Source organism: Anticarsia gemmatalis, chromosome 25 (genome assembly GCF_050436995.1).
Source record: "Anticarsia gemmatalis isolate Benzon Research Colony breed Stoneville strain chromosome 25, ilAntGemm2 primary, whole genome shotgun sequence".
Lineage (NCBI taxonomy): Eukaryota > Metazoa > Arthropoda > Insecta > Lepidoptera > Erebidae > Anticarsia > Anticarsia gemmatalis.
The window spans coordinates 5,495,725-5,512,659 of NC_134769.1; the positions used below are offsets into that span (position 1 = coordinate 5,495,725).

Below are 16,935 nucleotides of genomic sequence, written 5' to 3' on the forward strand. Positions count from 1 at the left end.
ATTGGTTTATTATTTATTACAGAATTAAGATGTTTTCTTAATTTCATCTAAATTGAATCTAAAAATTTTATGTGCACAGTTCATCAACACACTACACACTTACTAACAAATACTTTTTACTGACACTACACAACACACTTAATTGCACTGAAAATTAAAATTTATTTATTTATATTATTAATTATATTTCTATCTATCATTATCATATTATTTCACTTCTTTTGCAAATGTGCTTCAATTAACACTAATACACCCTGGCAATATTTTTGTAGTTAGTAATAATATTGCAAACTCTTCGCTTTAGCAAATGCACAATTAACAGAATAACTCAAGCAACTGTCATGCGTACTGTTTGTAAGAATGAGAGTAGAATGAGAAATATTATACCTACACGTATAATCTAAATTTTATTTATGTATTCTATTCGATTATCATTTATCTATTCTCTTATACATTCCTCGATTAACTCTGAATGAACCTGGTTGCGTATTTTAATACACTAGAAAAGAAAACATCTTAAATCTGATAACAAAAGTGTAACGGCAGCTGCAAATCTTCGTGAAAAATAAAATAATGAACATTTTAATAACGTGTGCATTGATGAACTAGGCGACGAAGCGCCCGTACCTGAAGACTTTATCAAACCGACATTTACGGAGAGACCGGTCATCAGGCAATCGGATGATGGTACCAAAATCACATTCGAATGTCGATGTGTTGGCAAACCGAAACCAACCATCACATGGTAAGAATCCATTCCTACAACACACAATTCACGTTAATTAAAAACAAACAAACAACGGTTTTAATACAATATCACTCAATGATACAGGTACCATGGCAAAAAGATGGTAAAAGAAAGTAGTAGATATAAAATAACGTTAGAAGAGGACCAAACATTGTATCACATGGCGCGACTAGAGATCACGGGCGTTGAGAATTCGGACAGAGGAGAGTACAGGGCTGTAGCGAAAAACAAACACGGTGAAGGCGTAGCGAAAATTAATTTGAACTTCGAAGGTGGAGACAGACCTAAGTAAGGAGACACACACGAAATTAATACACATCTAATAATGCCTTACTTCTACTAATAGTTAGGGTTGCTATTTAAACATTTTGTCTTTTAAACAGAATTCCCGACGGTAAAGCACCGAGATTCCCTAAAAAGCCAACCATTAGACAGGAAGGCGAAGTACTTATTATGGAATGTATATTAGAAGCATATCCAGTTCCCGACATCACGTGGTTCCACGGAGATAAGGAAATCAGGGATGGTGCCAAAATGAAGATGTCCAGAAAAGCTACCGGGAAAGATTCATTTAATTTGACGTTAGAAATTTTAGGCCCCACGCGGGAAGACGGGGGCAATTATAGGTGTAACGCCTTCAACTTGTTTGGTGAAAGCAATGCTAACATTGCTCTCAATTTCCAAGGTAAAACAGGACTAAAATCTTAAAATTAAAATTTTATTATGTACGCATACAGTAGCAAAAGCATGTAAAGCTTTAAGCTTTCGAGCAGCATGAACTTGTGATCGGAGATCAATGTTGTAACAAAACTGATTAATTTCTCAGGTGGGGATGACGAGAATGGTTTCGCACCATCATTCGTGGAGAAACCCCGAATCATTCCCAACGAGGATGGCACACTCATCACTATGCGCTGCGTGTGCAAAGCGAAGCCGGCGGCCGAAGTCACGTGGTACAGAGGCACGACCGTCATCAAGGCTAGCAGTAAAATTGAAGTGAGATCGTCCGAGATGGGCGAGGACGTTTATGAGTTATTGTTGCTTTTGACAAACCCTACGGCAGCGGATGGTGGTGCTTACCGTTGTCACGTTAGGAACGAATTTGGCGAAAGCAACGCTAATCTCAACTTGAACATTGAGGCTGAACCCGAGCCGGAAGGCGAGGGCCCGACGTTCGTCGAGAAGCCTACGATTCAGTCCAAGGAAAATGGTAAATTAGTTATTATGGGATGCAAAGTTAAAGCTAGCCCGCGACCGACGATCGTGTGGTTCCACGAGGGGAAAGAAATCAGGGACTCGTCGAAAATTAAAACCAGGGTCGAGGTTAAAGAGGACATCTACACTATTATATTGGAACTGATCGATCCTGGTATTGAAGACTCCGGATTGTATAAATGCAACATTAAAAATGAACTTGGAGAGCTCAATGCGAATCTTACGCTCAATATTGAAAGTAAGTTTACTAATTAACTCAAGCAATTATATCATGACTCTAAAAATTATCCTTCATTACTTACAAATGTTGTCTCTGTTTACAGTCATTCCAGTTATCAAAGAGAAACCAAAGATCATTAAGATAGTTAAGAAGAAGACTGTTATTGTTGAATGTAAAGTATTAAGTAAATTTGCGCCTTCATGCACATGGTTCAAGGAGGCTAGCGCCGTCAAAGAGGATTCAAGGCACACAGTTCTTATCGAACCTCTAAGAGAAGTAAGTGAAAATACAATCACTATTACTTTTATATCTATTTAGAAATAAATCTTAAAGCAATATGTAAATATTTATTGTTATTTTTAGGGCGAATTCACAGTCAAATTGGAAATCTCAAACATTTCACAAAGCGACAAGGGCTCGTACAAGCTGGTCGCCAAGAACGAGAAGGGAGAGGCGATGTCGCAGCTTGTCGAGATCACAGACATCCCCGAAGAGAAGGGTGACAAGCCGCAGATCATCAAACATCTTAGAAGCTTGGTAAGATACACTTGAATACACACTATATAACAATCAATGCCATTTTTGCGTCTGCGAAATAATGTAGTTTTATAGTATCTTAATTAACCCAATAAAATATTGTTTCTTTTGTTAATTCTTTAACTTGTACGACTCATATAAACTATAAAAATATTACAGAGATTACTGCACTATAAAAATATATGTGAAAATAGGCGTGGTATTTATTGTAACCAAAATTTCAGGCAAGGAAAGAAAACGAGGAAGCCGAATTCGTGGCAGTCCTCAAGACATCAGACCAGTCGTGCAGGTGCACATGGTACAAGAACACAACGGTGGTCAGGGACTCCTCAGAGGTCAACACCTCCTTCGATGGCACCAATGCAAGGTTGATCATCAGGAAGGTGACCTCCAAATACGTCGCCAACTACAGAGTCGTGATCAAGAACGAGTTCGGCGAAGATGAGTCGAGCGCTGATTTGACTCTTGTAGAGGAAAAGGTATTTGAGATATTTTATTTTTGTTATGTAATTTTACTTAACTTTTAAATTTCCGCGTTACATGTTTGTTATTTTAAAAGTTAAAACACTACACTTACAATAAAAAATGAACGTTGAAAACACATTTTACCTTGGAATGCATGATGTTTAGGCGCAGGCGCCGTGATAGCAGGTCTTCTGGCTGGCAAGATTGGTCCAAAATTACGGACGTATATTAACATTATACTGATACATATTACAGAAAAAGAAGAAGGAAGAAGAAGAAGAGGAGACAGTTATTGAGGAGTCCGAGGAAGAAATGTCGGTCGTGGAGGAGAAATCCGTGATCGAAGAGAACCACGTCGAAGAAAAGAAAAAGGTAAGTAATTTCAACTAAAATAAACAACGAAACAAAATAATTCACCTCAAAAAATATATTAATAGCGAATAAATTAATATATTACCGGATTAAAAACTTAAGTTTTTTTCCAATGATATCATTGGTAGTATCTTCAACTAAATACACTGACAGTTAAAGTACAAAAAGTTTATTAAATATTACTTTAAAGCAGGAACAAATATCTAAGAAAGAAGAAGAAAAGACTGTTGAAGAAAAGAAATCAGTACGAAAGGTATCAAAGAAAGAAGAAGTATCAGTCGAACAGAAACAAGAGGTCAAGATTGAGGCCAAGAAAACTGAGGCTAAAGTTGAGGCCAAGAAGGTCGAAGTTGAAGCCGAAGAAACTAGAAAGATTCTCGAAAAGAGAGCTTCTAAATCCGAAGAAGAGAAGAAGGCAATTCTAGAAAAACTTGAAAAGAAGAAGCCCGAACCTGAACCTGAAAAGAAGATTGAAGGCATTCCAAAACTTAGGTCAGTGAAGCCTAAAGAAGAACCAGCTGAAGAAAAGAAAGAAGACGCCAAAAAGAAGGTCGAGGAGAAGAAAAAGGTTGTCAAAAAGAAGGTGGTTGCTAAGAAGGATGTAGAGGTAAGTGAAACGGAACTTCTGTTTTATGCTATGTATAAAGCTTACATTGAGAAAATGTATCATAACAACTGATAGAATAGTAGAAAATTGTAGTAAATTGTATATTGTCGTATTACGTGTCGCTATTAGATTAGTATAGCCTATATGTAGAGTAGAGTTAGGATGTGGATTCATATATTTTTATATGAATCGTAGCAGCTTAAGTTGTTGGTAAAATGTGTCTAAAATTATATATCTAAAATTCATTCAACAAGTCACATAAGACTTTGGTTTATTTGGGTGGTAAAATTATGGTAATTACTAAAAATATATCTGAAATATAGATAAATTAATATAGTTCTATAGATTGTGATAACTTACGTTTATTGTCGTGTGTGTTGTGTTAACTAGATGTGCTAAACTTTATTTGAATATAGGAAGAGCTCGAGTTCGTTGATGATTACGAGAGACCAGTGTTGGAGAAATACGAAAAAATAACACCGACGCCACTCGATAAAAAAGCTAAAGAGGAACATACACCAAAGGTAAACACAATACACTATACACTTACACAAACATTACGTTAAAATCTATAAAAATAAATATAATGATGAAGATATAGGAATAAAAAATAATACGGCTATATTTATTTAGGCTAAACGCGCATCTATAGCCGATAGTGTTAAAAGCGAACAAGACAGTGAGGAGGAGCCCTCGGTAGCGGCACCTGCACCAGAGAAAAAACCTAAAGTTGAAGCTAAGAAGGTATATTTTCATACATTTTTACCTCAAATAATAAAAAGTATGATTCATCACAAATTTAATTTTGTTTTACACGTTATAATAAATAATTCGGATATTGCATAGGTCGAAGAAGAAAAGCCTGAACCAAAACGACCAAGCATCAAGAAGGGTCTTCCCAAAGCGGAAGAGCCGGTTGATGAATTATCTAAGGTTAAGCTAGGCAAGTCTCCTCAAAAGGTTGAGGAAACTAAACTCGAAGAACCACAGGTCGCTAAGACCAAAAAACCACTTAAGAAGGTAGTTTTTTATTCATATTTTGTTACACAAATTAATTTTTCTTTTCATAATAATAAATAACGATGACTATTAATTTTAAAGCCGGCAGAACAAGCCGAATTCGTGGACGATTACGAAAGGCCCGAACTTGAAAAGTACGACAAAATGACTCCAACTCCTTCTGATAGGACCAAAAAACAAAATGGAGTTGATGAGGTATTATACCTTTTGTTCTGTTAGTTCAATTTTGTAAAATATAATAATGAATTATTAGGAAACTAAATAAAATACCTTATTATAGGCCGATCGTGGATTTGTTGACGATTACGAAAAACCTGAACTTGAAAAATACGAAAAGGTCACACCTACGCCTAAGGACAAACGTCGTCCTAGCGAAAACCAGGTATAAATTACGACAGATTATTAAAATTTCGTAAATTCGCGTTTCGTATAAATAGGGAACTAAATATGTTTATATATTTCAATAGGAGGATGTAGACATGATGAAGGGTAAAATAAAACCAAAGGAAAAGGAAGCTGAACCCGAAATGCCTACACTCCGCAAACGTTCTGTCGCTAAGGACAAGGTATTAGAAGTTTTAATGCGATTTTTTTCATTATATAAACATCTTTGTAAAAGCTTAGCATAGGTAAATAATCGTGTATTTTCGTATAGGAGGAGGAGAAAAAGCCAGAGGATAAACCAAAGGCTAAGCCTAAGAAAGCAGACGAACCGGAAGCTAAAAAACGGCCCTCTCTCAAAAAGAAAGAGGTACTTACACTACACAATACACACACTCTAAACATAACAGTTTGGTAGCTAAGGATAATCAGTTTGAAATACGCGATGAATCTATAATACATAACACAACAACTAAGTTTCAAACACAAGCAGCATAATCTATTTTCGGAATTCACGCTATAATCCTCTATCGCGGCAGTTATTTTTCAGCAATTTCAGCTCTTGATTTAAAGTAAACAAGTAAGTAAGCTTAGCATGCATGGCAAACACTGTACAAGCTTTGCTTCTCTATGTCTTAAATGTTATTGCAAAATTTCCAGCACTACCAGCACGGCGATGAAAAGGTATTTGATGCGTCTATTAATTGGAGATCTTTGCTTAGGGAAATTGGCCACTGCACACAAAATTACATGCACACATAACACAAAATTTCTTCTTGCATCCAAATTATAGTCCTATACTATTCTTCGGTTTTACTAATATAATAATTAACTTTGAACACACAACTCATACATATTGAACATTTAAGGTTGCTGAAGAAGAATTTATCGACGATTATGAACGGCCGGTGCTCGAGAAATACGAGAAAATCACGCCTACACCTCTTGAGAAAAAGAAAAAGGTACACATTTACACACTTATACCCCTCGCACATACTAAGCAATTATATTATTGAACATGGTATCTTAATAACGTTATACATATTATATAGGAAGATAAACAGCCTGAGACCGAGGAAGAAATTCCTTCGGCTACAGCTAGGAGGCAATCGCGTCAACCTGCTAAAGACAAAGCCGCGCCAGAGGTAGGCAATTCGCCAACTTCCATTATTACACAAATAATAAAATGTAATACAAAATAAAAAATTAAAATCGTACTGTTTCTTTAGCCTATGGACGTTGACGAGAGCGTCAGTCTCTCTAAGCCAAAGGCACCGGCTAAGCCTGGAAAAGAACCCGAAGAGGTTTCACTCACACACAAAACACCTGCCGATATTAAACCAACGGTTCGTAATTTTAAATTTATCAAAAACAATGTAAATTTTTTAAAAATGATAAAATAGTTATAGCGATATAAATAAACAATTTAAATCAACACTTTAGGAGGACGAGGCTGAAGCCAAACTCAGTGTTAAGAAACCAGAGATCGTCGAAGAAAAAACTATTAAGAGACCTTCACCTAAAGATCAGGACAAGAAGGTACGGTTCATAATAATATCAAAAATAGTAAATCAAATAGAAATATCTGTCCCTTAAAGTGCAATTCTGTTCTGTGTAAATATTGTACAAATTTCCCGTTTGAAATTATAAATTCAAAATGGTTCACAGACCGGATTGAGGCCAATCAACACTAATATCCCACAATCAGCACCAACAGTTTTAAAGCGAATTTTAATTCTTGTTAAGGTACCAGAGTACATGCAACTTAGAAATAGAAAAGATTCACGTTTGACTAAATCACGTATTTATTAGGATTAGGCTGCACTACACACAGATACACAGAACACTTTTTTATATTTTCCATTAATATTTTTTATAAAACATTTTGGAAAATGTTCTTCTCACTTTAACTGATTTTATCACTCTATTCTGTACTCTAGTTCAATAACTTAGTTGATTCTAAACGAATACTTTTTACTTGACTACTTATTTTACTTTCGTCTCCGCGAGTGGTAAGGTCAGTCGTAGAATACACTATATTTTTTTTTAAACTTGGTGTATAATACGTATGTGTTTGGGGGCTAGGGAGAGGACACAGAGGAGTCTGTCAGCCTCACCAAGCCTCGCACTAAGACAAGTACAACTGCCCCTGAAGAGGCCAAACTTACACAAAAGACACCTGCTAAGAAAAAGCCAACGGTACTGTCACTTCTTGTTATTTTTAATTATCTCAGCAATTACTATATTATATTACATACAATTATTATCCAAATAATAATAATTTACCTTTATAGAGCTACGCCTAAGCGTATGTATTTTAAGTTTACATTTTTACGTAGTAAGTAATTGGCATAGCGTTCCAAATTTTAAAGTGCAATTTAATAATAATTCATAGGAGGGTTCAGAGGCAGCACAACTGAAAGTCAAAAAGCCAGCTGTTGTTAAAAAGGACAAAGAAGACGAGGATGAGGTAGACGATGTGACGCTTAAGTGCTGCCACGTAGATAGACTACTGAAACTGTTTTTGTAGTATCGTATTGGTAGTTAGATATTCACAAACGCTGAGATAGTTAGAAAAACATAAACTAATGTGTTGTAGTTAGTCTAATACAATGGACACACTTTTGATACATCCACGTCGTTTATCAGGTTCTAGGATGTAATCACATAAGAAAACTATAGCTCAAAATAAGATGACAAACCTTATTGATCTACTTCTATAAACAAAATTTTATCTTTTGTTTATTTATTGTATGGACGTGGATTTATAAAGAGTTGGTCCACTGTAGCATGCGAATAATTCCACAGTTCCGTAAAAGCACAAACACACTAATGCAATAGTAGACACACCTGCACCCAAAACTGCGCTTTTGTTGTAGAACATCCAATTAAAACCTTGACTGATTCTCTAGGACCCAATCGTAGTAAAAGGTGGTAAATTTGAAAAACCCCAGCTCAAGAAAACTGTTAAGAAGACAACAGAACAGCCTAAAAAAGCTGGAGTCTCTGGCAAAGATATTGACTTTGGGGTAAAAACTGTTTCAAACGTTATTCTTAGTGTTGTCCACTTTCTATCTATTTCTATCTCTATATCTTTTACACTTCATGTTTTTGTTTAGTCTTGAAGCACTACCTTCGACGAATAGCCCAAATAAAACACAACTCCACAGATTGTTGGCACAAACCTCACTACACCCTTTTTTTAGATACCGATGATATTTTTGTTCTGCGTCGCTCGTTGCACAGGTGGTTGGTTGCAAGTCGCATGTTGCCTGTATTTATGCTTTAAGTGTACTTTCTTTCTTTCACAGGTTTATTTTATCAATACGTTTGTTGCTTTAGGATTTGTATCTTTGCGTGAGACAAGATTTTATTTTGTCTCATGCAGGATCATGATTGGCAATCATACACAACTTATTGTAGAGATTCCACTTTAGTATACTAATGTCACTTTGCACTAGAAAAAAAAATAGATGCAGCGAACGTATTCTTTGCTATTTTCTTCTTCCTTATATTAGTTACGGTATAAGGTAATATTCAATTCAAATTTTATAATATTTTAATATCAAATAATTTTACTTTTTACTTTGTAATATTTTTAGTTTAATAAAAATTTTTTAACTCTAAACATTCATAACATGAAGCTAATATTATCATTTCAAATTTTCAGGTTGAACTCGACTTTGTCGATGATTACGAAAGGCCAGTACTTGAGAAATATGAAAAGATCACACCGACTCCCACTGTTCGGGAGAAGAAAGAAAAGGAAGCAACTAAGGTAAGCTTATAAATCTTATAAATCATTTCAAAACCCATACTCGTTCGATTAGCCTGAAATTTAATTGTACCTAGCCTTTGATTGTGTACATACTGGAGACAAGCTGTCTGTCTTTCTGTCGAAAAGTAAGGACGAAAATAATTAAAACGTCCTCTGAACTGGTGAAGGTATTTTTTCAGTATTACTACTACTACTGAAAAAAAAAATCCTCAGTGAATATATAATATTGAGATATTAAAGTAAGTCTGTATGTAACAAAACAGGTGACGATGATCTCGCAACAAGCACAACATCTTGAAGTAAAGGTATAAGACAATGTGATGAGCGTGGACCATTCCTATTTGTTACCTAAACAATTTTACCACCACACTCAATACACAACAAAATTACTTGAAAGAATATCAATTTTATGTGATAATGATATATGTATTCAAAATTTAATAGACCACACTTGCGAGTTTTGGCTAAGATTATATACTAGGTACACTTATATACAACAAACTGTTTTTTATAGGTGGTAAACATTTGTATTATATATCATTGTGACCCTTTTCAAACATATTTCACAAGACAAAATATGTTTGACCAAGTACCTTTTTATCCTTATTGAAACTGCGCCTTTTGAAACCCCTTGTGACCTGATTCAAATCCAGTTTTGCTACCCATCTCGTCATCCTTGTAAAATATATTGCAATCCTACGTTTTCTCATTACGTTTTGTCATTTGTATATACAATATCACTTTGTGTATAGCTTTCCAAAATACTCTGTGCTAATACAATATGCGTTTTTGTTTCCTTAGACCGAAAGCAGAAGGACTTCGTTCCAGAGCGAGGTTTGTATTTTTAAACCTAGTTTTACAGCTTTTATCTGCAGTTCTACCTATTTCTCTGTGGTTTAAACAAGGCTTGATAAACTGCTTTTCACTTTCTCATGTATTGGTAATATAATTATATGATTAATATTTGTTTTCTTTGTAGGAGACTAAGACTGAGAGCCGAAGGAGCTCTGTCATCGAAAACAAAGCTGTTAAGGTGAGACAATAGTTCAAACAAACTAAACTTAGCAATTATAAGGATAAAAATATTTATTAAGTTTTCGTAAATTTATTTCCGTGATAAGAATTCGCGACGGCACCGGTTTTTAAAAATGATTATTCTTTTATAATTATAACGGTTAATTTTATAAAATAGTTTTTGTATAACAGTATAAAAATTATGACGTGTTGTAACTTACGTGTCTAAGCAAACAAATATCAAAGAGTATTCTTATTCCTTCTAAATATAGATGACTAAGGAATCTGCTGAAAGCAGAAAGTCTTCCATTGCGATGGTCGCTGAACAACAAGAAGTTGCTACTGCTGTCAAAAAGACTGGCGTTAAGGTAAGTCACCATATTTATCATAAACGGAAATACATAATACTGTGAAAATGACTACATTTTAAGCAATATGACTTTTTTATACAACTGCAAATTCGCATTTTCACAGTAATTATAAATATAAAACGAGTAGCTAGGCAAAACCCTTGCAGCGGAACAATTCCCAATTTTGTTTTGAGTTTGACGTAGACACGATAGACCCCTAGTGTCTTAGTTTCAAAATGCTGGCTCTGGCAAATCCAATGCTTTTAGAATTACGAGCGCAAACCTGTTATATTACGCAAAGATTAAGCTTTAGTAGTTAGAACGAATGGATTTGATAGCCCTGCAGCAATAGATGGTCTAAATTTTCCAGCAATATCGGGAATTCCGGCCAATACAAGAATTGCAAATTCAACAATTTATCGGTTGAATCCAAATTAGCGCCAGCACCCACGGCAAAGTTTGGCTTCAAAATATACCCAGTATTATGAACTGTAGAAGCAACCCTTTTCACGCTTATTCATGTCCCCATTAACTTATTATTTTAGAGTACACTAAAGGCAGCTGAAGCAAGCGGAATCGAACAGGTTAAACTAAAGGTAAGTTTCACGTCGCACCCACTGCATGCAAATACAATTCTAAATTATAAATACTACGAAAATATAAATGTAATTGTCTTTTCTTTTGTACATACAATTCTATTCAATATTTTCAAACAAAACACAGACGATTGTTTGAACATTGTGTGCTAGTAAATAACTATGTGATAACATTTTTTTTTAAACTATATTGTAAGTACAAGTTTAGAGGGACATCGTGATTTTGCGTCCGAGTTATTGAACGATTTATTTTTGTGAATAGGATGTGAAAGACAAGGTAGAAGATACGGTTACGACAGATAAGCCTTCAGATAAAACATATCCGTGGCGACCTACGAAAACAGATACACAGGTATATACACATACACACACTCACACACATTATAACAGTCTCAATGTAGTTGTCGGTTTAAAACTTAAACAATTTGTTACGTGTTAGGAACCTACACAAACGGTGGAACCGAAACGTAAGGAAAGCTTAGATCGGCCTAAGGAGACGACAGTACCTAAGCGCCGTGAAAGCACAACTGAGGTAAATATTTCAACCTTAGCAATAAAAGTAGTGAAAGTAAAATCTATTAGAAACAATATTAATTGTAAGAATGTTGTTTAGGATACGGAAGATGTAGAGGAAATTGAGGAAAAGACTGAGATTAAACGTAAAGTATCTATTGATAAACCTAAGGAACAACCTCAGCCTAGACGTCGACCCAGCAGAAATGATGAGGTAGACTTCATACAATTTTGCTTTAGTTTAGAAATATTTATTTTTCATTCTACACCTACACTATACTCCTTACATAGAACAAACACTAGTCAATCCATTCTTTCTTAAAACTATCTCTACACTTACTCACATAAATACAAACATACACACAATATACACTGATACATATATCAACAGGATAAGAAAACTGAAATCGTTGAAAAAACTGAAACCAAAAAGAAAACGGTCACTAAACAAGACAAACCAGCTGAAACTCTTCCTGTTAAGGTAGTTAATTATAAACTAATAATAGATTATGATTTTAGTAATTTATTGTAGAAATATCAAGTAAAACAATTTGAGTAGAGGTCTTTGTAAAAACAAACAAGACCGCTATAACTTAGTTAAAATCAATTGATATACGAAATAAATTAACATTGAATATTAAAGCTTTTGATGGTTATTTTAAACAGGAAACTAATAACATAGAAGCTATTAGCCCTGAAAAACCAGAGGAAAAGCAAAAACCTGTTGAAGAACCAAAAGAATCTCCGTATCCATGGCGTAAAACCAGCAAAGTGGAGGAGGTAGATAATTTAAATTTGGTTCAAAAATTTAGTTTAGTAATTTTGAAATTTGTGTTATAAGTAAATGTTTCTTAACAGGACAAAAAAGATATCAAAGAACAAGAAAAGCCTAAAGATAAACTGTTACCGGAAAAACCAAAGGAAACGGAATATCCTTGGCGAAGACCGAGTAAGACTGAGGTAGTTATCGTATTTAACAAAGTATATAAATATCAAGTAAATAGTAAATATGGTAAAATTAATATAATAACATTTATTTAGGAGCCTGTGAGTACAAAATCGGGAGTTGAACCGACAAAAGAAGTACCAAAGGCTAAGGTAGTTACATTTTCTAGTAAATTTAATATCAGTTTTGAACCTGTTGATAACACTCTGTTAATTTATCAGGAACCTGATACAGACAAAGCAAAGAAACCAACACAAACACCATTTTATTTGAGAAAACAGTCACACACAGAGGTAGGTATTCACCACACACACACACACACACACACAATGTAGAATGAAAATTAAATATTAATTAATGTAGGTGACGATATAATTAACAAAATAATTTTTTATTAGGAACCTAAGGTTACAAAACCGGAACCAGTACCGACTAAGGAAGTGACAAAGGTAGTTTCATATTTTATTCTTACAATATTATAGAAATTTAGTTCAGAAATGTAAAGCATAGCTTATAACCTTCCGTTAATTTGCTAGGAACCTGAAACTGATAAGCCAAAGACACCAGTACAAACACCATTCCATTTGAGGAAAAAATCATTTGCTGAGGTATTTATTTCATTGATTTCACATTTATTTATATGTATCTAAATTGGCAAAACAAAATTTAAACTATTTCAAATTTTATTAGGAGCCTGACAGCTCATTCTGGGATCCAGAACCAAATAAGGTAGTTAAATTATTTTAATGAAATAATACTAAATGTCTTTGTCAAATGATATTCGGGAAAAATAATTAAAATGTTAATTTGATAGGAACCGGAAGTGGACACACCAAAGACACCTATTCAAACTCCATTCCATTTAAGAAAGAGATCCTTTGCGGAGGTGGGTACTTGTGTCTTATAAATAAATTATATGAAATATAAAACAAAAGTTAATTAAATGACTTTATTAAAATGATTATCACATTTTATTAGGACGTGGATCCTTCGTTCTGGGATCCCGAACCGACCAAAGAGGAACAAAAGGTAGATTTACATATAAATTAATGAAATACAACAAAAAATTATAAAACATACTTATAACTTGTTGTTAATTTATTAGGAATCTGATGATAAACCAAAGAAACCTACACAGACACCTTTCTTCATGAGAAAGAAGTCATTTAATGAGGTGGGTATTTTTTTAAAACATTCAACAAATACATTGACACTACACACATTACACTATCACACTACTCACACACATTCGTATATTAGTTCAGTAGGTTTTGTTCAAAGCAGTGTATTTTATAATATACTTACGTAATATATAATTTCATAGGAACCTGTACCGTTCTTTTTGAAAACACCGAAAGCAGCGGAAGCTAAAGAAAGCTTAGATAAGAAGGTATTACTTTGCATATTTCAATTCTAATATGATATTCTAAAAAAGCATAGAGTTTACTATTAATTAATATAAATTCTTAGGAACCTGGTTTAATTAAGAGAAAGCCTTCAGAACCTGTAGTGGAATCAATAACTGAATTACGTAAAACTAAAACAAAAGCCCAAGAAGAAGAAACAAACGTAATTCTTCAAAAACCAGAGGTAGAATTTTATTTTAATCTTTTTAAACTGTATAATATGATGTTTGTTAGTTGATATTGACTGATAATATTCAATATTTTATAGCAAATTGATAAATCTATCGACTCACCTATATCTCCAGAGGAGAAACCAAAACAGGTTTCGGGAAAACCGAAGGTATATATACAAATTCTTAACGTTATTTATTAAATTGATAAAGGTATAAATTCTAACGGTATATACAAATCTATAAATTCTCAGGAACCTGAGTTGATTAAGAGTAAACCTTCGGAACCTATTGTGGAACCAATAGCCGATATAGGTAAAACTAGAATAAAGCACAAAGATGAAGAAATTAACGTAGTTCTTCAAACCACTGAGGTAGATTTAAAAGAAATTATATTTTGTTAAAATAGTTTATACATTTTTTGATATTAATAAATAATCATGTTAAATATATTCTAGGAAATTGATAAATCTATCGATACGCCAGTATCTCCAAAAGAGGAAGTTAAACTGGTTCCTGAAAAACCAAAGGTATATACTACTTTCCAATGCCTTTTTTAATATACATTTATATCGGTATTATATAAAAATCTCTATAATTTCTCAGGAGTCTGAAGTGTTAAAAAGGAAAACTTCGGAACCTAATATAGAACCAATACCAGATATAAATAAAACGAAAGTAACGAAATCTAAAGATGAAGCAATAAAAGTACCGCTTCACAAAACTGAGGTAGTTTTCATTAATAGTAGCTTTTTATATTATTCTTATTGTAGTAATATACACTGATAATTTAATATAATATAAAATATTTTAGGAAATCGATACACCTCATGACTCACCTAAATCTCCAAAAGAGGAAGCTAAACTGGTTCCTGAAAAACCAAAGGTATTATTTAGTTTTAAATTTACGTAGTACTACGTAAATTAGATTTTCGTAGAACTAAATCAGAAGTAATTTTACTTAATCCCTATAAAATTCGCAGGAATCTAAAGTATTTAAAAGGAAACCTTCGGAACCTACTGTTGAATCTTTAATGGTTGATAAAACGAAAGTAACGAAACCTGTAGAAGAACCAAGAACGGTATTTATTGAAAAAATCGAGGTAGAATATCATAACAATATTTATAATACTTTATTATAAAGTAAAAATTATACTTTACTAAAACATTTAACTTATTTTAGGACACTGATAAGTCGATCAGGGTTTCCAAACCTTTGATAGAAAAAACAAAAGAGGTACCCGAAAAAGTTAAGGTACAAAGTAATTTATATGTTGATAATAATGATAATATGAATACCAAAACTAAAATAGCCAATAAATTAATAACATTCAATTCCCAGGACTCTGAAGTTATAAAAAGAAAGCCTTCAGAACCTTCTGTTCAACCAGTATCAGAGGTAAATAACATGGAACCAACGACATTAAAACCAAAGGTGGAACCGACTAAACTTGTAGAGCAAAAATCAAAGGTATTATTGGTTGCTAACTTATATACCTATTATTTTCGTATAGTTAATAGTAGTTACGAATAACTAATTATGTTTAAATATATTTTAGGCTGTCGATAAAACCGTTGCTATAGAACCTCCGAAAGAGGTAACAATAGAGGTTCCTCAAATAATTCAGGTACACATTTAATTAAACTGCACTGCTTTTTTCTGCACTTTAATTATTTTACGTTATTATTAGTTTTCACGGATAGTAAAACTATTGTTCGTTATTAGGAAACACAGGATAAACCAAAGGTTGATAAAACACTTGAGACACCCACACAAACACAAACACTATACCCATGGAGAAAACAACGTACACAGGTAACACACACACACCACACACACACACACACATGCACACTTACACGCACAAACTTGAAAAACTGCACAAAACGCACCTCACTATTTATTTAGAATGTTCGAATTATATCTTGATATATTATACGTTTCTCGATATAAACTGTTAAACAAATCATTAGGTACCTATGTTCGAAGAACCAAAGCCGGAAGAGAAAGGAGAACCACCGGTGGTTCCCTTCTCTTGGGATGTCATTCCTGAAATACCACAGGTATACAAAAAATCTATAGTGAAATAAATACCTACATTGGCAAAACGAATAGGTAGTAATAAGAATTATTTTAACAATCAGGCCGAACAAACGCCAGAACTCGAGGACAAATACAAACCGACACTACTTGAAACACCAGATCCAGCACCTTGGAGAAGGGGCAAATCCCCCCAGGTAGACACACACACACACACATAAACCATCAAATAAAAAATCACCGCTTCATCACACACAAGCATACATGTTCATTGAACGCACAAAGATTTCGCACACTATGATTGGCCATTTGGAGAGTTCTAAAACGAATGACGGATTTCACAAACGACTAGTATATCTTATCGTTATGAAATACGTCATTGCAACGCTTGCAAAATTCCTACACATCGTACGGTCGCCAATAATCGAATTTAATCTATAGGCTGACACAACTGAAGGCAATGATGATCGTAAACCAGCCACATTAGAAATTCCACAGCCCGCTTATAGCAGCATTCCTCAAACGCCTGAAGAGGTATACTTTCACTCGATGTGAT

General features: G+C 33.9%; 1 protein-coding gene across 1 annotated transcript in view; it reads left to right on the forward strand.

The window, feature by feature from the left end:
* Positions 1-16,935, forward strand: part of bt (projectin protein bent) — a 126,355-nt gene that overhangs the window by 30,482 nt on the left and 78,938 nt on the right. The window contains exons 7-62 of the mRNA XM_076130848.1: positions 610-745; positions 833-1,036; positions 1,132-1,433; positions 1,575-2,201; positions 2,287-2,459; positions 2,547-2,720; positions 2,945-3,199; positions 3,441-3,557; positions 3,751-4,164; positions 4,581-4,688; positions 4,798-4,908; positions 5,011-5,184; positions 5,266-5,379; positions 5,465-5,566; positions 5,652-5,750; positions 5,840-5,935; positions 6,435-6,527; positions 6,618-6,710; positions 6,795-6,911; positions 7,009-7,104; positions 7,651-7,764; positions 8,478-8,594; positions 9,236-9,343; positions 9,607-9,648; positions 10,145-10,177; positions 10,323-10,376; positions 10,630-10,725; positions 11,253-11,303; positions 11,566-11,655; positions 11,743-11,835; positions 11,917-12,030; positions 12,208-12,297; positions 12,483-12,596; positions 12,675-12,776; positions 12,858-12,914; positions 12,984-13,055; positions 13,161-13,211; positions 13,299-13,370; positions 13,453-13,491; positions 13,577-13,648; positions 13,741-13,791; positions 13,868-13,936; positions 14,087-14,152; positions 14,233-14,352; positions 14,437-14,508; positions 14,593-14,712; positions 14,797-14,868; positions 14,945-15,067; positions 15,153-15,224; positions 15,322-15,441; positions 15,522-15,593; positions 15,681-15,809; positions 15,898-15,966; positions 16,065-16,154; positions 16,313-16,402; positions 16,484-16,576. Coding sequence (XP_075986963.1) covers positions 610-745; positions 833-1,036; positions 1,132-1,433; positions 1,575-2,201; positions 2,287-2,459; positions 2,547-2,720; positions 2,945-3,199; positions 3,441-3,557; positions 3,751-4,164; positions 4,581-4,688; positions 4,798-4,908; positions 5,011-5,184; positions 5,266-5,379; positions 5,465-5,566; positions 5,652-5,750; positions 5,840-5,935; positions 6,435-6,527; positions 6,618-6,710; positions 6,795-6,911; positions 7,009-7,104; positions 7,651-7,764; positions 8,478-8,594; positions 9,236-9,343; positions 9,607-9,648; positions 10,145-10,177; positions 10,323-10,376; positions 10,630-10,725; positions 11,253-11,303; positions 11,566-11,655; positions 11,743-11,835; positions 11,917-12,030; positions 12,208-12,297; positions 12,483-12,596; positions 12,675-12,776; positions 12,858-12,914; positions 12,984-13,055; positions 13,161-13,211; positions 13,299-13,370; positions 13,453-13,491; positions 13,577-13,648; positions 13,741-13,791; positions 13,868-13,936; positions 14,087-14,152; positions 14,233-14,352; positions 14,437-14,508; positions 14,593-14,712; positions 14,797-14,868; positions 14,945-15,067; positions 15,153-15,224; positions 15,322-15,441; positions 15,522-15,593; positions 15,681-15,809; positions 15,898-15,966; positions 16,065-16,154; positions 16,313-16,402; positions 16,484-16,576 — 6,614 coding nt within the window. The remainder of the gene's footprint in view (positions 1-609; positions 746-832; positions 1,037-1,131; positions 1,434-1,574; positions 2,202-2,286; positions 2,460-2,546; positions 2,721-2,944; positions 3,200-3,440; positions 3,558-3,750; positions 4,165-4,580; positions 4,689-4,797; positions 4,909-5,010; positions 5,185-5,265; positions 5,380-5,464; positions 5,567-5,651; positions 5,751-5,839; positions 5,936-6,434; positions 6,528-6,617; positions 6,711-6,794; positions 6,912-7,008; positions 7,105-7,650; positions 7,765-8,477; positions 8,595-9,235; positions 9,344-9,606; positions 9,649-10,144; positions 10,178-10,322; positions 10,377-10,629; positions 10,726-11,252; positions 11,304-11,565; positions 11,656-11,742; positions 11,836-11,916; positions 12,031-12,207; positions 12,298-12,482; positions 12,597-12,674; positions 12,777-12,857; positions 12,915-12,983; positions 13,056-13,160; positions 13,212-13,298; positions 13,371-13,452; positions 13,492-13,576; positions 13,649-13,740; positions 13,792-13,867; positions 13,937-14,086; positions 14,153-14,232; positions 14,353-14,436; positions 14,509-14,592; positions 14,713-14,796; positions 14,869-14,944; positions 15,068-15,152; positions 15,225-15,321; positions 15,442-15,521; positions 15,594-15,680; positions 15,810-15,897; positions 15,967-16,064; positions 16,155-16,312; positions 16,403-16,483; positions 16,577-16,935) is intronic.